Below are 19,819 nucleotides of genomic sequence, written 5' to 3'. Positions count from 1 at the left end.
GATTTCATTTTTGCTAGTGTGCCTTTTGTGCACTGGCTTTTTTAAGAAGAAGATGATGATGGAGACTGGGATTGAGAAGATTTGTCTCGAGAGCGCGACTTGGACATTTTGTTCTTGTTGCTGCACGAGGGACTGAGAAGATCTGAGGTATAGGTAATGGTAAAGTATGAAGGTAAAAAAAAGGTAAATGGTAAGAAGGTAATTGGTAAGATTTTGAAAATTTGGTAATTTTATTTAAAATTTTGTTGATTGTATTGAAATTTTTATGTGAAATTTGAAAATTTGTTTGTATGATTGATTATTTTGGGTGAGAAAATGATGAGTGGATGAGAGAATGAAATTTGAATTTTTGAGTTGCGCTTGCGCGACTTGATTTTTTTTAAAATTGAATTTTTTTTACAGGAAGTTTTGAATTTCTACAGAAATTTATTTGAGTTTATCGAGACTTTTTCTCGATACTTGAGAATTTAAAATGACTGATTGATTTACATTTTTTAAATTTCAGGATGAGGTTTCAAAATTTATTCTGTGGAAATAAATTTGAAATGTATGGAGACTTTTTCCTCATACTTTTGAATTTATTTTTGCAGTTAAATTTGAAATAACTTCAAGGTTTTAATTTTGTTTTTTTTAATTTCAGGACAAAGTTTCAAAATTTATTCTGATAAAATTAATTAGCTGATGACTTTTTCTCATTACTAATTAATTTATTCAGTTAAATTTGAGACATTTTCATGGACTTGTATTATTTGTCACTTAATTTTTTTTTTTATTCCAGAATTTAAATTTCAAATTTACTCTTGATAATTTTGTGATTTAATTTACATTTTTTAAATTTTTACAGGCAAATTTACATCAAAATTTCTATTTGTATTTTTTAAAAGTTTCAAAATTTATTCTGTATAAATTAATCAGCCATTACGACTTTTTCTAATGACCAATTAATTAGTGCAGTTAAATTTGAAACTCAAATTCTCTAATTTTTTTTTTATTTCAGGACTTCAATTTTTTCTACAAAAATTTTGAATCATTTTCCATTCACTTCCAATTTCCTTTTGAAATTTGAACCCAACCCCTAACTAGAAAATTTTTTTATTTCAGACTCAAATTTCGAAATTTATTCTGCAAAATTAATATCAAATGTATGAAGACTTTTTCTGATTACTCTGATATTAATTTCCGCAGTTAAACTCGAAAATTTCTCCAAATTCAAAAAAGCTGAAAATTTTTTCTTGATTTAAAATTCTGTCGAATTTTCAATAATTTACTTGAATAATTTTTTTTTTTAAATAACTTGCAATTTAAAAATTTAAAAATTTCAACAGCTAGACAAGAAAGAAGAGAGAAGGGACAAGAAAAAAACTTCCTTTGTATCGCAACCGTGAAAGCCATAATTTTAAACGCCTTTTATGCCGACGACTCTTTTATTCAAATGATTGCTCGAGCTTGCTCGCAGTGATTTATTTACTCGAGTCTAGTTTAAAGTAACGACTTTCACGTACGTAAGCCGATGGAATGGAAGCGAGTGCCTCGATATTTTATTTTCGACTCATTGTCAATTCTTTTGAAAATAACTCTCCCATTTAGAGAGTTTTTTTCTAAACAAAGATTTTATAATGAGATAAAACCGCGCCACGCATCATCACTCAGCTTCAAGACAACTCGTTATCTCAGTTCAATGAACTCTGGTAAAGTATTGGTAAGATTTTGAGGTAATCAGCTAAATATCTTCAGTAATCAACATTTATAACAACTTGATAACTCAATAATTTATCACAACATTTTATGTAATTTGAATTTTAAATATTTACCGCCAATTTTCGTTTTCCATTAAATTCAAAAATTTTTATTTCTTACAGGAAAATTTTATTTTTAAATTTTATTGTAAGTGAAAATGAGCGAGTGAATGAACCGTATGTTGAAATTGCAATTAATAATTTTCAAATTAATTAACATTTTAATTAATTGCTCGAAGTTATTGAAGATACTCCAGAATAACTTTTTTATTCTCTAGTATTTGTTGACTTCGTCCATTAATAATTTAATTTTTTTTATTTTTACAGAAATTTCTTCAAATTTGAATATTTTAATTGTCAATTAATTAACTTTTAAAAATTTTAGCTTGTGATCAAATTAATTAAAAAATTCCTTTTGAATTTTTTAATCCAAGAAGAAGATGATAAAAAAAAGTAAAGTATTTTGAGGTAAAGGTATAAATTTTGAACTCAGTAAGTATTTAATCTTGTACGTTGTATCGGCGTACAGGGTGACCTTTAATTACTTAATTATTAATTACATTGAGAATGATTTTTTTTTAATTAATTGACTTCCATTTTTTTTTTTTTTCTTCTTATTTTTAAATTGATAACATTCTCAGTGTAATTTTAATTTATTAATTCCCATCCCTACCTCAGTTCCTTACCCGTCCAAAATTTGAATTTGAAAATTAAATTGCATATTTTGTGTCAATAAGTTTTACCTTTCAGCTTGCACTCGTTTCGAATGACGTGAGTGAATGAGCTGCTAAAACATCTCGTTAGTTAATCAGATAATTAATTAGAAGATTAATAATGAAAGTCTATTGACCCTTTCTCTTGGCGCCAGAGCACCGGTCATGAGATTTTATTATTCAATCATCGAATTAATTATTTTTATTCCTCAATTCAAATATTTACTCAGGTTTTAAAGCCGCTGTGTGTTTGTTAGTTGCGTGAATGATTTTTTTTTGTCCACGTGGGTCCAAGGACAGTCCAAGTCGGCGATCAAGTTTCTGGTTCAACATCCGGCTTCGAGGTCAACTCAAATTATTCTGCACCTGGAACTTTACGTCACAAGTATGCACTTTTTATTTTTGTTAATTTTTTTTTTTATTTTTTTTGTGACGTAAAGTTCCGTGGCCTTCAAAAAAAATTTGAATTGTTTCGAGTCATAAAAAATTTTTTGTTATTAATTTAAGTTTTTTTTTTTAAATTGAATTTTTTTATTGTAAAGTCAAAATTAATTTTAATGAAATTGAAAAATGTTTGAAAAATTTTAAAGAGAAATTGTTTGATAGAAAGAAAAAAAAATTGTAACGCGAGGAATTTTCAAAAATTTTATTGTAACCAAAAATTGTCACGTATTTTGAAGATCCGTCGCTCGAAATTTAAAATAAATTATCACACATGTCAATTGATTTAAAAAAAAAAATTGTTTTATTTTATAAAGTCCCCGTCGATAAAAAAAAAAAAAAAAAAATTCGCGTCTAGAATCCGAATTAATTTTTCAGCGGCGATGTGGCAACCCAGTGAAGTTTGCAATCGCTGTGGTAGAGTTTACAAACGTTACGATTCACTTCGTCGTCACCAGAGAGTCGAGTGCGGCAAGGAGCCGACTATTCAATGCGCAATCTGTCCTTACAAAGGATACTATTCTTCTTCTCTCAAATGGCATACCATCAACGTCCATGGATTCAATATTAACAAATAATTACATAAATCATTCAAAAATTTTTTTTATTTTTTTTTCGTTACTCAAATTAAATATCAGATTTATTTTAAATTTTTTTCAATTGAATTTTTTGAATTTTTCTAAAAATACTTGTACTCATCTGGGTCCTGAATCATCATGTCAACTGGAGCATCTGAAATTTTAATAAAAATTATTAAAAAAAAATTAATTTTATTACAAAATCTTTTTATTTGTATCCTTGTTCCGCTTTCAGGTATCATTAGCTTAATTTGGGTTTAAAAAAAATCGATTTAATAATTTTTGAAAAAAAAAAAAAAAAAAAAATTGAAAAAAAAATTCCATAGAAAAATTTTTATTGAAAAATTTGATTAAATTTCGAGTTTAAAATTTGAGTTGAAAAATTTGATTAAAATTTAAATTTAAAAAATTAAATCGATTTTTTTTTTTCTATTACTAACACTAAGAAATTCAAAAAAAAAATTAGAGTCAATCAAAAAAATAATTAGAGTAATTAATTCTAAAAATAGAAAAAAAAAATTTGAAAATAAGACGGCAAATTGTCGAGGTTAAAATTAGGCAGAGATGACCAAAGCTCTGGTGGATGCTTGCAGTTGTCAGACGAAGAATGTCAGCAGCCTCTTCCTCGGTGTCTCAGCAGCATCACCCGATGACTGATTACCGTCGACTATCTTGTCCCAGCTGCGGAAAAAGTTACAAGTATCGAGGCGGTTTGTTGCGGCACATCGCCGAGTGTTTTCCCGAGCCCGGTGGTCCCGAGGGTACCCTGGACCTCACCGGTCCCACTCCAGTTACAGCCTCAGCTCATCTCGATCACGTGCTCACCAAGGACGGCAAGATCTTGTACAATAAATTTCCGAAATAACTGTCTGTCAAATGTCATCCGAACTGTCATTAACGTGGCTGTAAAAATTATAAGATTAAGTCAATTAATTGGGTTGTAAGGATTAATGTACTTTTTTTTTTTTTTTTTTTTTATTTGTATAGACAACAAAAACTAGATTAATTTTACGTTGGGTTGTACTCACATCGGTGTAAAAAAACTAATATAATTTTTTATGGGGCAGCATGTAAATAACAGCCTGAAATAATTGTGAGACTTTGCATTATATATTTTGTTTTATTTTTAAAATTGTTTCTAAAACTTGTAACAATAAAAAAAAATTATAATTAACTTTTTAATTGTTTTTTTTAATTAAAAAAAAAAGTAAATAAGTGCAAAGTCGACAAAATTGGCGCTTGGCCGAGCTTATAAAATTACAAACCAGCAGACGATCAATCCAAGAATTTTGAAAATTTAAAGCGGGAAAATTAAAAAATTTGAATTTGAATTTGAAATCGAACCCTAGATCTGAGGTACTAAATATATAAATAGAGGTATTCCTCCCTGTGTATGCTTACAGCGAGTCCCGGGACTATGGAGTCCGGTGGCGGTTCCCCAGGTGAACTTCGGTTTCGGTGTGTAATGTGCGGACGTGGGTACCGTTCGCGGTCCTCACTGACAAGGCACTCGAGGTACGAATGCGGTGGATTGGGATCACGGTACACTTTCACCTGTACCCTATGCGGAAAATACTTCTGTCGACCGGATCATCTCAAGCAGCACATACTCAACATTCACGGCGGCACTACTTTCAGCAAATAACCCTCATCAATTATTATTACTATTATTATTTTATATATTTTTATTTTATTAATTGTTGGGTATATATATAAATATTTATATTTTTATTTACAAAGAGGGCATTGTCATATTAAGTCCGTGGAATTGTGGAGGAATCACAAAACTGCCAAATATAAATGCCAAATATATATGACTCTCTTTAAAAAAAAAAAAAAAAAAAAAAAAGTATATATATATATATAAATATATAAATATATTTATGGTAAAATTTAAGACAAATTATATTTTTAAAAAATTAATTGAAGATTTTAAAAAGTTGAGTATTAAAAAAAATTAACTGGAGTCAATTTTAAAAATCGAGTCATTTTTTTTTGAAAATTTTTTAAAGATTTTATTGTTTTAATTTTAAGCACTGATTAGAATTGTTAGACTGTTGAGATATATATTGATATTTTAAGTTTTATTTTTATTTTATTTGTAATGTAAATATTTATCCTTCCATTTCCTGTACGGCATGTGGCTTTAACGCGGTCTAATGAGGAAAAAATATACAGAGATAAATATATATGAATAAATTAAATTTTAAAAAACGAGGAGTGTTTTATTGGGAAAACCCGTCTGGTTACAGAGCAGATGCACAGGAGATTTGGCGGCGGGGGTTTCCGGTGCAGAGGATGCGGCAAGAGGTACAAAAATCAGTCCTCGCTTTGCAGACACAACAAGTATGGATGCGGGCCTTTTAAGTTTAAACTGCAGTGTCCCAATTGTAGGAAATTTTATTCTAGGCCTGATACTCTTTCCGAACATATCGCACGTACTCATGGTCTTTTGAAATTAATTTAATTTTTTTTTGATGGAATTAAATTTCAATTAAAATTTTTTTATTTATTCTGAGTAAATTTTTTGATTAAAAATATTTTGAAAATAAAAAATGATATTTTTTTAAATATGTAAGTAATGTAATTTGTAAATAAATATAAATTTTTATTTTTTTTTAAAAATCCTGTTTTATTTTTTTTTGACATGAAAATTTAAATTTTTAAATTAATGAGGAATTTTTAAAATTCGTTTATTAGAAAAAAAATTCAGTATCTAAATGTGACTCATTTTTTTTGTCTTACATTCTATTGATTAAATTATTTAGTCAGAAAAATAATTGATAAGAAAGTAAATCACTTGCAAGAGATAACGAAAATTTTCCACGGGATTCAATTAAAATTAATCTTCATATTTTTTTACAATAATTGTAAACTTAATTACTAAGTACTGAGCACTAAATTTTGGTTTTTTTTTCAAACGTCAAAATTTTTCAAATCTTTAAAAATTATTTTTAAAAAAATTTGAGTCAATTTTTAAATTATCGATTATCAGCAAAAGCAGAATAAAAAAAAATGAGTGTCAATGTAGCAGACATCAAACAAATTTTAAATTATAAATAAATGGAGTTAATAATTGAAAAAATTGAATTAAAAAAAAATGCGCATTTTAAAAATTTTGAAATTAATAAGTACATTTTTTATAAATATTTTTTTTTTAAATTATTTATAATTTTAAATTTGTCTGTCTGCTACATTGACACTCGTAAGAAAATCTAAATTTTTTAAAATAAAAAAAAAATAATAAATTTATAGGAAATGTCGTGAAAAATTAATGAACTAGAGCAGATAATAATAATTATTTATTGATATGCTTGCAGGCTATAACGATTACTTGAATGTTTTCGTCGAGCCGCCAAGCCGCCTTAGTACTCTAAGATCTTCACAGTCTCAAGATTTAACCCGAAGATTTAGTTGTCAAAGTTGTAATAAGAATTACAAGACTCACTCGCATCTATGGAGGCATCGTAAATTCGAGTGTGGGAAAAAGCCTCGATTTAAATGCATTTATTGCAGCTTCGTTACTAAACAGCCGAGCAATATTGCCTCGCATATTAGGTGCCAGCATCCTGGATCCGCTGTCGAGTTCATCGACCTCAGACCCGACTAAATTAATTCATTTAAATTATTTACTCTTAAAAATTTTGTAAATAATAAATAATTTATCCCGATCAATTAACAATTAATTGATTAATTTTTTTTTGACTAATCCTTTATTTTTTTCAGAGTGCGAGAAGATGCAAGAATTTTATTTTTTAGTTTTTTTAAAAATCCTTGGCGTGATTAAGCGACGAATTTCCTCAAGTGGAAAAAAAAAAAAAAAAAAAAATGCCCGATTAGAAATTTAAAAATATTTTATGATTCTGAAGTCGGCAGACAATTAAAAATTTTCGGATTTTTTTTTCCAACAAATTAATTACAAAAAAAAAAAAAAAAAAAAAATGCACTTGTAGAGAATGAAAAAATCTATATGTGCAATTTTTCAAAATATTTTTTTTTTTATAATTTATCTTTTAAAAAAATAATCAAAAAATTATTAGATGTCAATTGACTTCAAAATCATGATATTTTTAATTTAAAAAAAGTAATGAGTTAATTAGATTATAATTTGTAGTGAAATGAAGCATGAATTATCGCTTGTACTGCATAAAACAAAAATTAGATATTAATTAAAAAACTTAAGTCGAATGGAAAGAAAAGAAAAAAAATAGAATGATAAAAAATGAGACTAAAAAAATAAATAATGAGACAATTGAATTATTGAATGTTTTCAGTATACAGACTATCGAATTTCATGAAGACAAAACCCGTAAGCACGCAATTAAAACCAGAATCACTGGGGTCCGCATCGTCAGCGGGGATATCGACGATAAACAAACCAGTCGAATATCGTTGCCCCAACCCAAACTGCAATAGCGTCTATAAGTGGAAAAATAATTTAACGAAACACATGAATTACGAGTGCGGAAAACCCCCGAGGTACATGTGCTCCCACTGCAATTACCAGTCGCCCTGGAAAAGTTATGTTCTGAACCACGCGGCAAGCCGTCATCCCAATGACCAAATAAACGTCATCGAACTGAGCATTACAACTAAAAAACAGACTGGAAATTTCGTATGCCCCAACCCGCACTGCACCCGGGTCTATAAGTACAAGGCCGACCTCACACGTCATATTAATTACCAGTGTCAGAAGCCACCCCGTTACAAGTGTCCGTACTGCCCCAAGGAGTCGAATTGGAGCGGGGGAATCAAAAAACATATTCGTAGTTTTCATCCGCAACAAAATCCTCATGTACTTACTCAATATTAATTTATTTATTATAAAAAAAAAAGTATTATTTTGTTATTTTTTATTTATTTTATAAATTTTATTTGTAATTATTTTATATTAATAAATTAATATTTATTATTAATTAATTAATCGATTAATTATGATTTAATTTCTTATTAAAAATATGCTGACTTTATTATTTCTGTTAATTTGAAACTAATGTCATTTTTTTAAAAATAAATTCTTTTCTAGAAAAAAAAAAAATTAATTAAATTCGCTGTAATTAATTGAGTACTTATTCAAGTGCCAATGGACTTATGAAGGCATGATATTTTTTTTTAAATTTAAAAAAAAAATGAAAATAATTTCTGTAAACATTAAGATTTATTTTAACCGAGTAATTTTTTTTGCTTTTATTTTCAGTTAAACTAGAGAGATATTGGAGCGAAGCCGACCCGACTGGAGAGCAAATTTTTGTGGGATGTCCAGCTAGAGAATATAAGTGTGTAACCAACGGTTGCAATAAGTCATTCAGAACGAGGCCTGCGTTAACAAGACATTTGAGTACCATATGCGGCAGACCCCCGCGCAATAAATGTCCCTACTGTAATTTCGTTTCGCGGTTTTCGCGAGCGATGAACGGGCACATTAGCAAATACCACCCGGATCCCGCAATTAAGCGCGGGGAATTCCTCGGGATTCTTGTAGACCCCTCGGGTTTGTTCGTTTGTCCCAATCAGCCGGCTTGCAATAAAGTTTTTGAAACCAACACCGCCCTCACTCGGCATATCAGGTACTGCCTGAACCCTGACAAGAGATTCAGGTGCGGCTATTGCGGGCATGAGTCAAAAAGACGCGGGGATATTAAGAGACATGTCCAGTTTGTTCATCCCACTATGCCTATGTCTATTTATGACACTTACAGAAAAATTTTCAGATAATTTTTTTTATTTATTTCAGTAGATTTCTTTCGTTTCATTCGTTTCTACGGCCAGTTTTTTTTATTCGAGATCAAGGGAATTTTTGGACGCCCCCTTCCTCTACTTTTTTTTTTTAATTTAGCATGACTTTGAATTGTAAAATTATAAAATTACTTAAGGGTCGGTAGTTATTTTTTTCAAACTTTTCGTTCAAATGAAAACTGAATGAAAAATAAAAAACGCGCCAATTTTTTAAAAATTTCAGTTAAGGAGAAAAAAGTGAATGTCGCCATTTACTGTACGAGTGAACAAAATGGCCGCTGATTCATCTAGAATTTCTATTGGTTAATTGATATTCACCGGTGGCGCTAGTGGACTTTTAAATCCACGTAAAATCAGTGAATTTAAATTGCCGCCAATTTTTCAACTGGTGGTTTAATTTTTTTTTAATAAATTAATCGAATTTTAATGAGTTTTTGACAGTTGGCCATTGAAAATATTAAAAGAGAGAAAGAGGCACTGACTCTAAAAATCGTACACGAAATTTTGGAGGTTACAAGAAATTCAAAATGGAAAATCACCAATCGCAATTTTTCTTTATTTGAAAACTTTCGGCTTCTCATATTAAGCTGCCTTATGAAAAAAATATTTTTTCTACACCAGTACTCAAAATTACTTACAGATTGACTGAAAAAGAAGCGTTTGGTGATTTGCTGAATTATTTAACATCTTAACCCGAAATTTTTCTTGCAGTAGCCTTCGATTGCAACATTTCAAAAATACTGGTTTTGTTTTTGATAAAAATCAAAAAACTTGTCAAAGTTGCTGTGTAATTTATATAAAAATTTGATTTAATACTTGAATTAATTTCAAATTTTTATATATATTTAATGTCATTTTTATCATACATTTTTTTTTTTTTTTTTTTTAATTATAAGTATGAAAATATTTTTATTGCAGGGCGTTTGCAATGCGAGTAATTTAGACATAAGTATAAAGTAAAAATAAATATTTAGTTTATATCCATTGTAATAATTAAAATTACTATACTCTATATATTTTCCTCAATTATAATGATTAATAAAAAATGCATCAAAGATGTACACAAAATTTTTCACTGAGTTATTAAAAAATAAACAAGTCTTCTAGTTGTAATTTTTTTTAAATGAATAAAATTTTCAAAAATTCCTCTCCTTGCATCAAATCCTTCAATTTATCAATTATGAGACATAAATATGAAATATATAAAGAAATTTTATATCGTAAGTATACATAAATTATTAATTTAATTGAAGGTAAAAAAAAAATTAATTAACAAAATTTAATTTTTTTTTAAATACCAGAAAATTTTTAAAAATATTTTCCAATTTGGAGATTTTTTTGTCTACGATCCAGTTTTCAAATGAAATTTCTTCAGAAAATGAGTCAATGGAACTGCAGACATCGGAATCAACTCAACTGCGCTTTCAAATTTAAAAAATAAAATTATTTAGTATTTAAAAAAATGGAAATTGAAAATTTGTTTCAGGAAAAAATTTGAACCTCGAAAAAATGAATCATTCATATCATCGTTTAATTTTTATCATTAGCAGTTTATTTATTTCACAAACAAGGCTTGTTGAATGCTTTTGCGCGCGCAAAATGTCTGTGTTTTAAAAAAATAACTCACGTTAGTGAACAATAATAAAATAATAAAAAAAATTTTTGATTAATTTTCAGATGTTATCTGCGATGAATTTTTAAAAACTGGCGGGAAAATTTCGAAAGAAGTAGAAGTACTACTCGATACTCCGGAAGTATCTAAAGAGAAAAATTTGCAGCAAAGTGAAGGAAATCTTGAAAAAATTCAAGAAACTGTTGACGAAATTTTCGTCGCCGATAAATCGGTCGTCGACGAAACCGAAATAATTGAAATTTCAGAAGTGGAAGCAACTGAAGAAATCGTCGCGACAGAAGAAGTCGAGACGACTGCGGAAGTAATGGAGGCTGAAGTTCAAGAAGAAAACGGAAGTAAATTAGAGGAAAAAATGAGCAAAGTTGAAAATAAGTTGGATGGAAATACGAGTGAGCGTAAAGATGAGGGCAAAAAAAATCAAGGAAAATTCACTTGTCAGTACTGCGATAAAAAATATGACAAATACAATAGTCTTGTTCAGCATCGGTCTAAGTACTGCTTGAAAAATCCGAAAGCTTGTCGCAATACCCGGATATTTCAGTGTCCAAATTGCAGTTACTTGACAGCTTTTGTGTCAAATATGTCCAGACATATTCGTACTCAGCATGCGGGTTTAATAACAATCGATTTTACTTTAGACACTTCGATAGATCTGTAAAATAAATTACCAATATTGTTGTCTGTTTTTTGTTCCTTCTCTATTGTAATTATATTTATTAGCATGTCTAACAGTATTCCGAATTCCTAATTAAGTAATCAATTAATTAATAAATAAAATATAGTATTATAGGTTACATGTCTAAATATCACACGACAAAATATCACGAAAAAATATCATAATAAATTATCAATTTTTCAAATTTACGGAGTGAAGCGGATTAAATACCGAGTGGATTTCACTTCGGGAAATTCTGATTCGAATAAAATCCGTTATCATTCCGAATTAAATCCTGATTTTTTACAGAGTAAATTAGGTATAGAGTAGAAGTACCATTTGTGGCCACTGCTCTATTTTTAGACATTCAATACTTTCTTCTACTTGACGAAAAAGTATAAAAAAAATTCGCTTTCCAATAGTGTGATAAATTGCGCATTTTATAAAGTATATTTAAATTTTTCAACTATCCGGAAGTGGTACTTCTACTCTGTATTACATAAAAAATAATCATGGAACACTTGAGTTTAAATACAGAACGATATTTATTTTTATCACTGTAAAATTGTCCTAGTAAGAGAAAGTACCTCTGGTGTTTCCGGTTTTATCTCCCACTGCGTGTTCTATCTACTGAATACTCCCCCACTTTTCCCTACGCACGCGCAGCTTAGAAACTTTTGGTAGTGGGGGTGATCCGAAGTTCATTCTCTCTCTGGGACAAGTTCAGATACGAACGATTTTTTTTACGCATGATAATCTAATAGATGATAATTAGACTGATATTTAAACGTGATTAATAAAAGTATATTAAAAGTATATTTAACTATTGTTGAATTGATTAGTTGCAGGTCCTTTCAGTGGTAGTTGGATAACCTCATTCGCGTCAGAAGACTTGCCGTTAAATACTCCTAGTAAATATTCACATGACCAATTTGACTCACGTAGATACACATGTCCAAAGTGTAATCGTAGTTACAAAAATGTCGGTGATATGAAAAAACATTTTCGTTTCATGTGCGGCCAGGCACCGCGTTTTCTTTGCCCTTATTGTGGCAAAGGCGCTAAAATATCATCGAATATGTACACGCACATTCGCCGAGCTCATGAAGGACGTGAAGTCTATTTAATTAACGCTTTCGATCGCTCTCGTCATTCAAATTAATTCAAATATTTAAATAGTTAGTACCAAAAATTAAAAAAAAAATTAATTAATATTTATTAGGGTCCAATAAATAATTAGAAAATTTAATTTAAATATAGAAATATATTTTCTGATTAATTTGTAATTTAAATAAATTAATTTATTAAATTTTAAATTATTTATTGTTCATAAAAATTGTATTTATTTTGTATTTTTAAATAAAATATATTTAATTACAAAAACATGCACCTTTTTTTTTAGTAATGAAGTTGTAAAAAGTTATCACGCTTATTCATGCTCATACTAATTCGTTAATAAAATTGATTAATTGATTAATTGATTAATCAGGTGGTTAAGGGACTCTGCGTTTTTAACTGATGGTAAATTATGATTTACAGGAATAAGCGACGTCAAGCGAGCGAGCAAATCACCGATGGAAGAAACGTCAAAATATCCCTGTGAAAATTGCAACAGCGTTTTTAACCGCAAAACGAACTTGACCTTCCACATGAGATGGGAATGCGGTCAACCTCCTAGATATAAGTGCCCTTACTGTGATTTAATGTCTAAGAAGACGACAAATATAAGAAAACATATACAAAGAAGACATATAGGCAATGAAATTTATGTACATGACATTTATCATTATCCTGGAAAATTTCTAGATTTTTCTCAATAAAAATTATCCCTTGTAAATTATACTCATATATTTTATTTAATTCTGTCATATTAATAAGCAATTTTACTAACGTTTTTTTGGGGCTGATTAAAAATAATTTAAAAAAACCAAAACTAAATTTTAGATGATACTGCAGTCAGCGGACTAATAACTTTTGATTTTTTCCAAAACGATAAATAATGAAAAAAAAAATATTTAAAAAAATTGCACTTATAATTTTTGAAATTTTCTACATGTGCATTTTTTTAGTTTTTTTTTTTGTCATTTATTTGTTGGAAAAAATCCAATTGTTAATAGTCGGTTGGCTTCAGGATCAAAATTTTGATGGCGATTTAAAATTTATAAATTTTTTTTTAAAAATGTTATAGATGAGTTTAACAGTCACGAGATCCCGAGTGTCATGACTGAAGATGGCGTTAAATTTCCGTGTCCAAAGTGCAAAAATTTTTACAGCAAAACGTATCTGTGGAAGCACATCAATTACGATTGCGGAATTTTGCCTCAACTAAAATGCCCGCACTGTGTTTACGTTGCCAAGCACACGTCGAATGTTAAGCGACACATAAAGCGCCGCCATCCGGGCCACCAAGTCTTTGTAATAAACACCAGAGGGCAGTCATTAAACAAATTAATGGCCTATAATTAAAGTAAAATTGTATATTTCCATGTTGTTAAATTAATTAAGTAAATAAATAAATTATTAGAATTAATTAAACGATAGTTAATAATTTGACGTTAATTGTTTGGTGGAAGCGTTAATTTAAAATCGAGGTTAGAAGAATCTGATGGTATATTTTTTTATATTCTGCCGTAGATTTGTGCCAGTGGTCTGAGGAACTGATGCGCAGGTACCCGTGTGACAACTGCTCTTCAGTCTTCACTCGGAAGAATAATTTGTGTTACCACAAAAAATATTCTTGTAACCAGTCCCCGAGATTTTGCTGTCCCTACTGCAGTTATCGGTCCCGACATGTCTCCAATACGCGGGCCCACGTCGTCAGAATGCATCCTGGCGAAAAAGTTTACGCGGTTGATATCTGCAAGAATTAAAAAAAAACATCATTATCATTAATTACGTTATCTGATAAACTTTCATACATTTTTATACATGAGATAATTATATAATTTATTTATATAGAAGTTTATAAATGAGTTATTTAATTAATAAATAATTATAATGTAAATAAATTGCGTTAATTTAAATAGCAAAGCTTTGTATTTAATTACTGTTCGTTTAATTTATTAATTGATTGGTAGTAAAAAATTAATGAGTAATTAATAGTTATTGAATAAAAATTTTTTTTTACAGACATTAAGTTTTACCACTCGGTATACCAGCAACGGGGTGTGCGCGAATCACGTCGCGGTGTTCACATTTGTCCGAAATGCGGCGGGACATTCAATTGGTCATGGAATCTGCAGCAGCATTTGAAATATGTCTGCGGTCAATTACCCAGATTCAATTGTCCCTACTGCAGCTACAGGACTCGACACACCTCAAATGTACGAGCCCACGTACGCCGACAGCATCCAGACAAGGAGATTTATGTCATTGATATTTTACAGCCACAATAGTAAGAATTAATGATAAATAACAGCCAAAAAAAAATATATATATATGAACTTATAGCTTGACTGTAAAAAATTCCCTATATATACTAAGTACTGAAATATATATGAATAGATATAAATTTTTTTGAGCAAACAAATTTAAAAAGTCCGGACTTATTTATATTTTACAGATTTCGATAGCGATTCCCTGTGGTACCAACGTCGGCATCGGAGAGTCAGTCAAACAATTGATCCAAATGCTACTAAGTATCCCTGTACCAATTGCCAGAGTGTGTTCAGCCGTAAACATAACCTACAGTACCATCTTAAGTTCGAGTGCGGGCAAATGCCGAGGTTTAATTGCCCCTATTGCGTTTATCGGACGCGGCACTCGTCAAATGTGCGCGCGCATGTTAGGAAAATTCATCCAGGGCTTCAAGTTTACGTTGTCGACATTACGAAATGCTGCAAGACTGAATTTCTTTCTTAATAATTGGGAGCCTAGAACTCGGCTACGTCAGCTAGTGGCAAAAAATTTAGCTGGGCAAAGTAGTCAGCTGACCTCCCACTTTTCCTTGCGCATGCGCAGGTTAGAAATAATTGGTAGTGGGGGTGGCTCGAAGTTCAGTCTCTGTCGGGAACAAGTTCACTAACGTCGATCACTTGGTCAATTACTCAGAAAAAAAGGATTTCTTGGCGCGAAAATTTGAATTATGAATTGAAAAGAAATTTTTCAGGGCCGGAAAAAATTTCTCGACGTTTACGTCAACTGGTGACTACTTTGCATAGTTTATTTTTTCGCCACCAGATGTCTAATTTTTAAGCCGCGCCAATCCCCAGGTTCTCAATACTTAATAATAAATAATTTATATTTGACTTATTGTAAAAATATATATAAATTATTATTTAAAATTATAAAATTTATTTACCACTTAAGTATTACTGTGTTATTACGATTATTATATTAATTATTTAAAAAATAAATAAATTAATTTTTGAATACTTGTTGTAAATATATACTGGTATATTTATTTATAATAAATGCATGTGGCTAGAATTTTATGATTCGTTTTTCAATAATTATTAATTTCGCCATTGTTGTTTTTTTTTGTTTTAGATTATTACTACATAAATAATAGGAATAGGAATATTAGGACTACGAAAACGAAAGTTAAGTGCCCAAATTGCCCGTCAGTGTACAGTCATAAATTGACATTGAAGAACCACCTGCGGTACGAGTGCGGACAGTTGCCGAGATTCAAATGTCCCTATTGCGAGCACATGGCTAAGCGCGCGGGAAATGTTGTCGATCATGCTAAGAGAATTCACAAAAATTTGAAACCTTATTTTGTAGATACACTGGGAAATTATAAACCTCGTAAACAGTGGAATTCATAAATATAAATATATGTAAAAAGTACACAGAAAAAATAGATTTTTTGGCTCAAAAAAATTTTTATTTGCCCTAAGAAATTTTTAGTATCACAGAAAAAAATTCTTGAGTCAAGAAAATTTTTTTGAGAACCGAGTCAAGATTTTCTTGGTCAGGAAATTTTTACTTTACCCGAAAAAATTGAAGTTTTCAAGAAAATTTATTGAATCGAAAATTTTTTTTCTGCGCGCGAATTAAAAAAAAAAATTTCTTGGGGCGAGAAAAAATTTTTTTTTTTAAATTTTTAATACAAAAAATTTTTTAGGACAAGAAAAATTTTTTTGAGCCAAAAAATTTTTAGTTTCTGTGTAAATAATTAATTTGTAAATGAAATTTTTAATTATTGCGGACTATCATCAAAGTCCTGCGCGTTGATGACAAGACTGGCTGTGGATTGTTTATAAAAAAAATCAGGAATTTTAATTATAATTCAACGGCGACAATGAAATGAATTTTAGATAAATTGACTAATGTATAAATAAAGAAAACTGTAACGTAGATTGAAAATATTATTTTGTGCACGAGCGTCTGAAAATTAGAAAACTGTAATATATTATTTATCTGTCAGTCTACTATATATTTATATTCATACATTTAAACTAATTAATAAAATATATTTTTTACAGATTTTATCAGCGAGTCAATTCAAGATCTTAACCAGCAAAATCATCGGGCCGAAAGTTGGCTAGACAACGCGCCGATGAAAAAATTTGTCTGCCCAAATTTGTGCGGCAGTTCTTTTAGCCATAACTACAGTTTAACGAGGCACCTAAAATATGAGTGCGGGCAAGAGCCGAGGTTCAAATGTCCATACTGCGATTTGCATTACAAACGCACTTCGAATGTGACGCAACACATCAGAACGCGGCACGTCAATTGCACGACTTACGCGATCGACATAATCGACAATAAAATCGTCGGCATCCATTTTGCTGAGAAAAAAAAACTTTAAATATTAATTTTATTTAAAAAAATTAAATTCTCAGGTCATTTATATAAAGTGCAATTGATAATTTAAAGTATTGTAAATTATTGATTAATTTATTGTACATTTATAAATAAATTTTCTTTGTTAATTTTCTTAAATTTTTATTTACCGCACACTTGATTTTTTTTTCTCTGTATGTTTCTGTTAATGCTTCAATTTACCTGTCAGTTATTTTATTGCTTTTATTGACCGATTATTTTATTTGCTTGCAGACTTAATGTTACCGAGTTCGCTTCTGATGCTGGATTATTCTCACCTCAATCCAGGGGCCGTCGATCAGCAAAAATTTGTTGTAGATAGAGATAAATTCCAGTGTTCAAGTTGCCCCAGAATATTTAACTCCGAGTATTCTGTTAAAAGACACGTCAAAGAATGCGGAATTTTGCCGCGGTATCAGTGCGCTTACTGTCAGTACACCGGGAAACGAAAATTTCAAATTACGCGCCACACTAAAATTAAGCACAAGAACCAGAGGTTACAAATAATCGATTTAATCGAACCAGTACAACAAACACAATTTAAATTTAACAAAAAATAAATGTAATAATTCCTATTAATATTTTTAATGTAATGCCGATTTTATTAAAATCCAAAAAAATAAATAAAAGAAATTTTATTTAATTAAATTATTTTGAAATCCTTTTAAACTGTGAAATTTATGTACACTACAAATGTATATGGATATATTTGAGCTAATGAAGTATTTTAATTTTTTACAGAACACGGAGTTTTAAAATCGACGAAAAAAAGAGGGAGACCGAAAAATAATTTAGGAATAAAATCAAAATTTGTCTGCCCGAATCCGAACTGTAACAAGAGTTTTGAGTGGAAAAAAAATTTGTCTTATCATATCAAGCATCAGTGCGAGAAACCGCCGAGATACAAATGCCCGTATTGTGACTACGCGTCAAAATGGCGGAAAGACGTCGAGCGTCATGTCCAAACAATGCATCCTAACCTCGAAATGGATGTAGTTGAAGTAGAAAAATTAGATAAATTAGATGAATCTGTAGCTAATTACATCTGCCCTAGAGACTGTTGTAAAAAAACATTCAAGTCATTTAATTATTTAAAGTACCACGTAAACAATACATGCAAATTTACTACATGAATATATTTATTTATCACTATCTGCTAGTTACCTAAGAAATTTTTTATTGTATATTTATTTATTATTAATAAATGGTAATTTATAATTGTGACCAAATGACTAAGAAAAAAATTTTTTTTGTGTTCTTACAGGCTATAGTTACCCAGCAGTTGTTACTAAGAAGTCGTCGACAACGTTAGTTAAATATCCATGTTTAAATCCAAATTGTCGAAGTACTTACGCGAATCAGTATCGGTTACGTTTTCATATGAAACACGAGTGCGGTAAACCACCTCGTTATTTATGTGTTTACTGTAATTACAAATCTGTGTATAAACACGATGTACAGAAACACGCACGAAGAAAACATCCTGATTACGATAATGCTGTGATTGAATTATATAATATTACTAATAAATCCTGTAATCAAATGGCAGAAAAACCTGTTTATTATCACTATTGATTCAAAAAATAGTTCATTGCATAGTGAGTGGGCTAAGTGAGTCTTTATACGGCAGAATGTTTTTAACACATTCGCAGGTGCGCGTAATATGTGCGCATCGTATTTGACGGTTAATTACTTAGCGCACTTGCTATGTTGTATTTTATTCAACAAATGTCTGATTTCTGTGAATTATTTTACTTGCAAAGTAAATTTTAAACTGAGGTTAGGACACTTCTTTACTTTTACCGCTCATTTTTTATTTATTTTTATATTTTGAACCAATAAAAAATTAACGTAATTATTTATAGACCGACAGTTTGATATATTAGTAATTCTAAACATATTTAGCGACTAGATTATTTGCTCGTGACACGAACTTGTCCCGGAGAGGGAATGAACTTCGAATCGCCCCCACTACTGACTGTTTCTAAGCTGCGCACGCGCGAGGAAAAGTGGGAGACTCTACTGCAGAGTGGGGGTAGAAAATAAAACCTGAGGTACATATTCTTGTGCTGGGACAATTTTAGGAGTTTTTAGAACATCAGGCATGAGTTGAATAAAAAATAAAATGAAATTTATTAGCTGATAATATTTATTGACCATGTAATTAATTGTATTGTATTTAATAAAAATTTTAAACAATAACCTAAAAAATAAAACTTCAAATTAGTTGTAGTTTGAATTTTTCATTTAATTGCTTATTTTATATTTTTGTGATGAAATTAAGTTTATTTTTGTTATTGTGATTTATTTTAAAGTTTAATTGATAAATTTATTTATTAATTATAAATATTTTATTTATTTTTCCAGGGTACGACTCAAGATATCTTATGATGCAGCATGAGACATTTGCCGGTGAAATGGGGAGGGAAAATAAATACAGGGGAAGCAATTCGGCAAAATCGAAAAAATATCCCTGCCCGAATCCGAATTGCACGAGTGTATTTAAAGAAAAACGTCACTTGGGAACGCATGTTAATTATCATTGCGGAAAACCTCCG

The 19,819-nt window shown here is 29.9% G+C and overlaps 1 protein-coding gene across 13 annotated transcripts in view; it reads left to right on the top strand.

The window, feature by feature from the left end:
• The window catches only part of LOC130670264 (longitudinals lacking protein-like), a 216,444-nt gene that overhangs the window by 9,213 nt on the left and 187,412 nt on the right, over positions 1-19,819 (top strand). Inside the window, exon 7 of one of the 13 annotated variants that reach the window (XM_057473581.1) lies at positions 18,003-18,409. The exons of the other annotated variants lie outside the window; for them this stretch is intronic. Coding sequence (XP_057329564.1) covers positions 18,003-18,394 — 392 coding nt within the window. The 3' untranslated portion in view covers positions 18,395-18,409. Of the gene's footprint in view, positions 1-18,002; positions 18,410-19,819 lie in introns of those variants that run through there. 13 annotated transcript variants of the gene reach the window in all.

This window comes from Microplitis mediator, chromosome 6 (assembly GCF_029852145.1).
Source record: "Microplitis mediator isolate UGA2020A chromosome 6, iyMicMedi2.1, whole genome shotgun sequence".
Taxonomy (NCBI): domain Eukaryota; kingdom Metazoa; phylum Arthropoda; class Insecta; order Hymenoptera; family Braconidae; genus Microplitis; species Microplitis mediator.
Note: the sequence above shows the minus strand (reverse complement) of the source record. Positions and strands in the feature narration are given on the sequence as shown.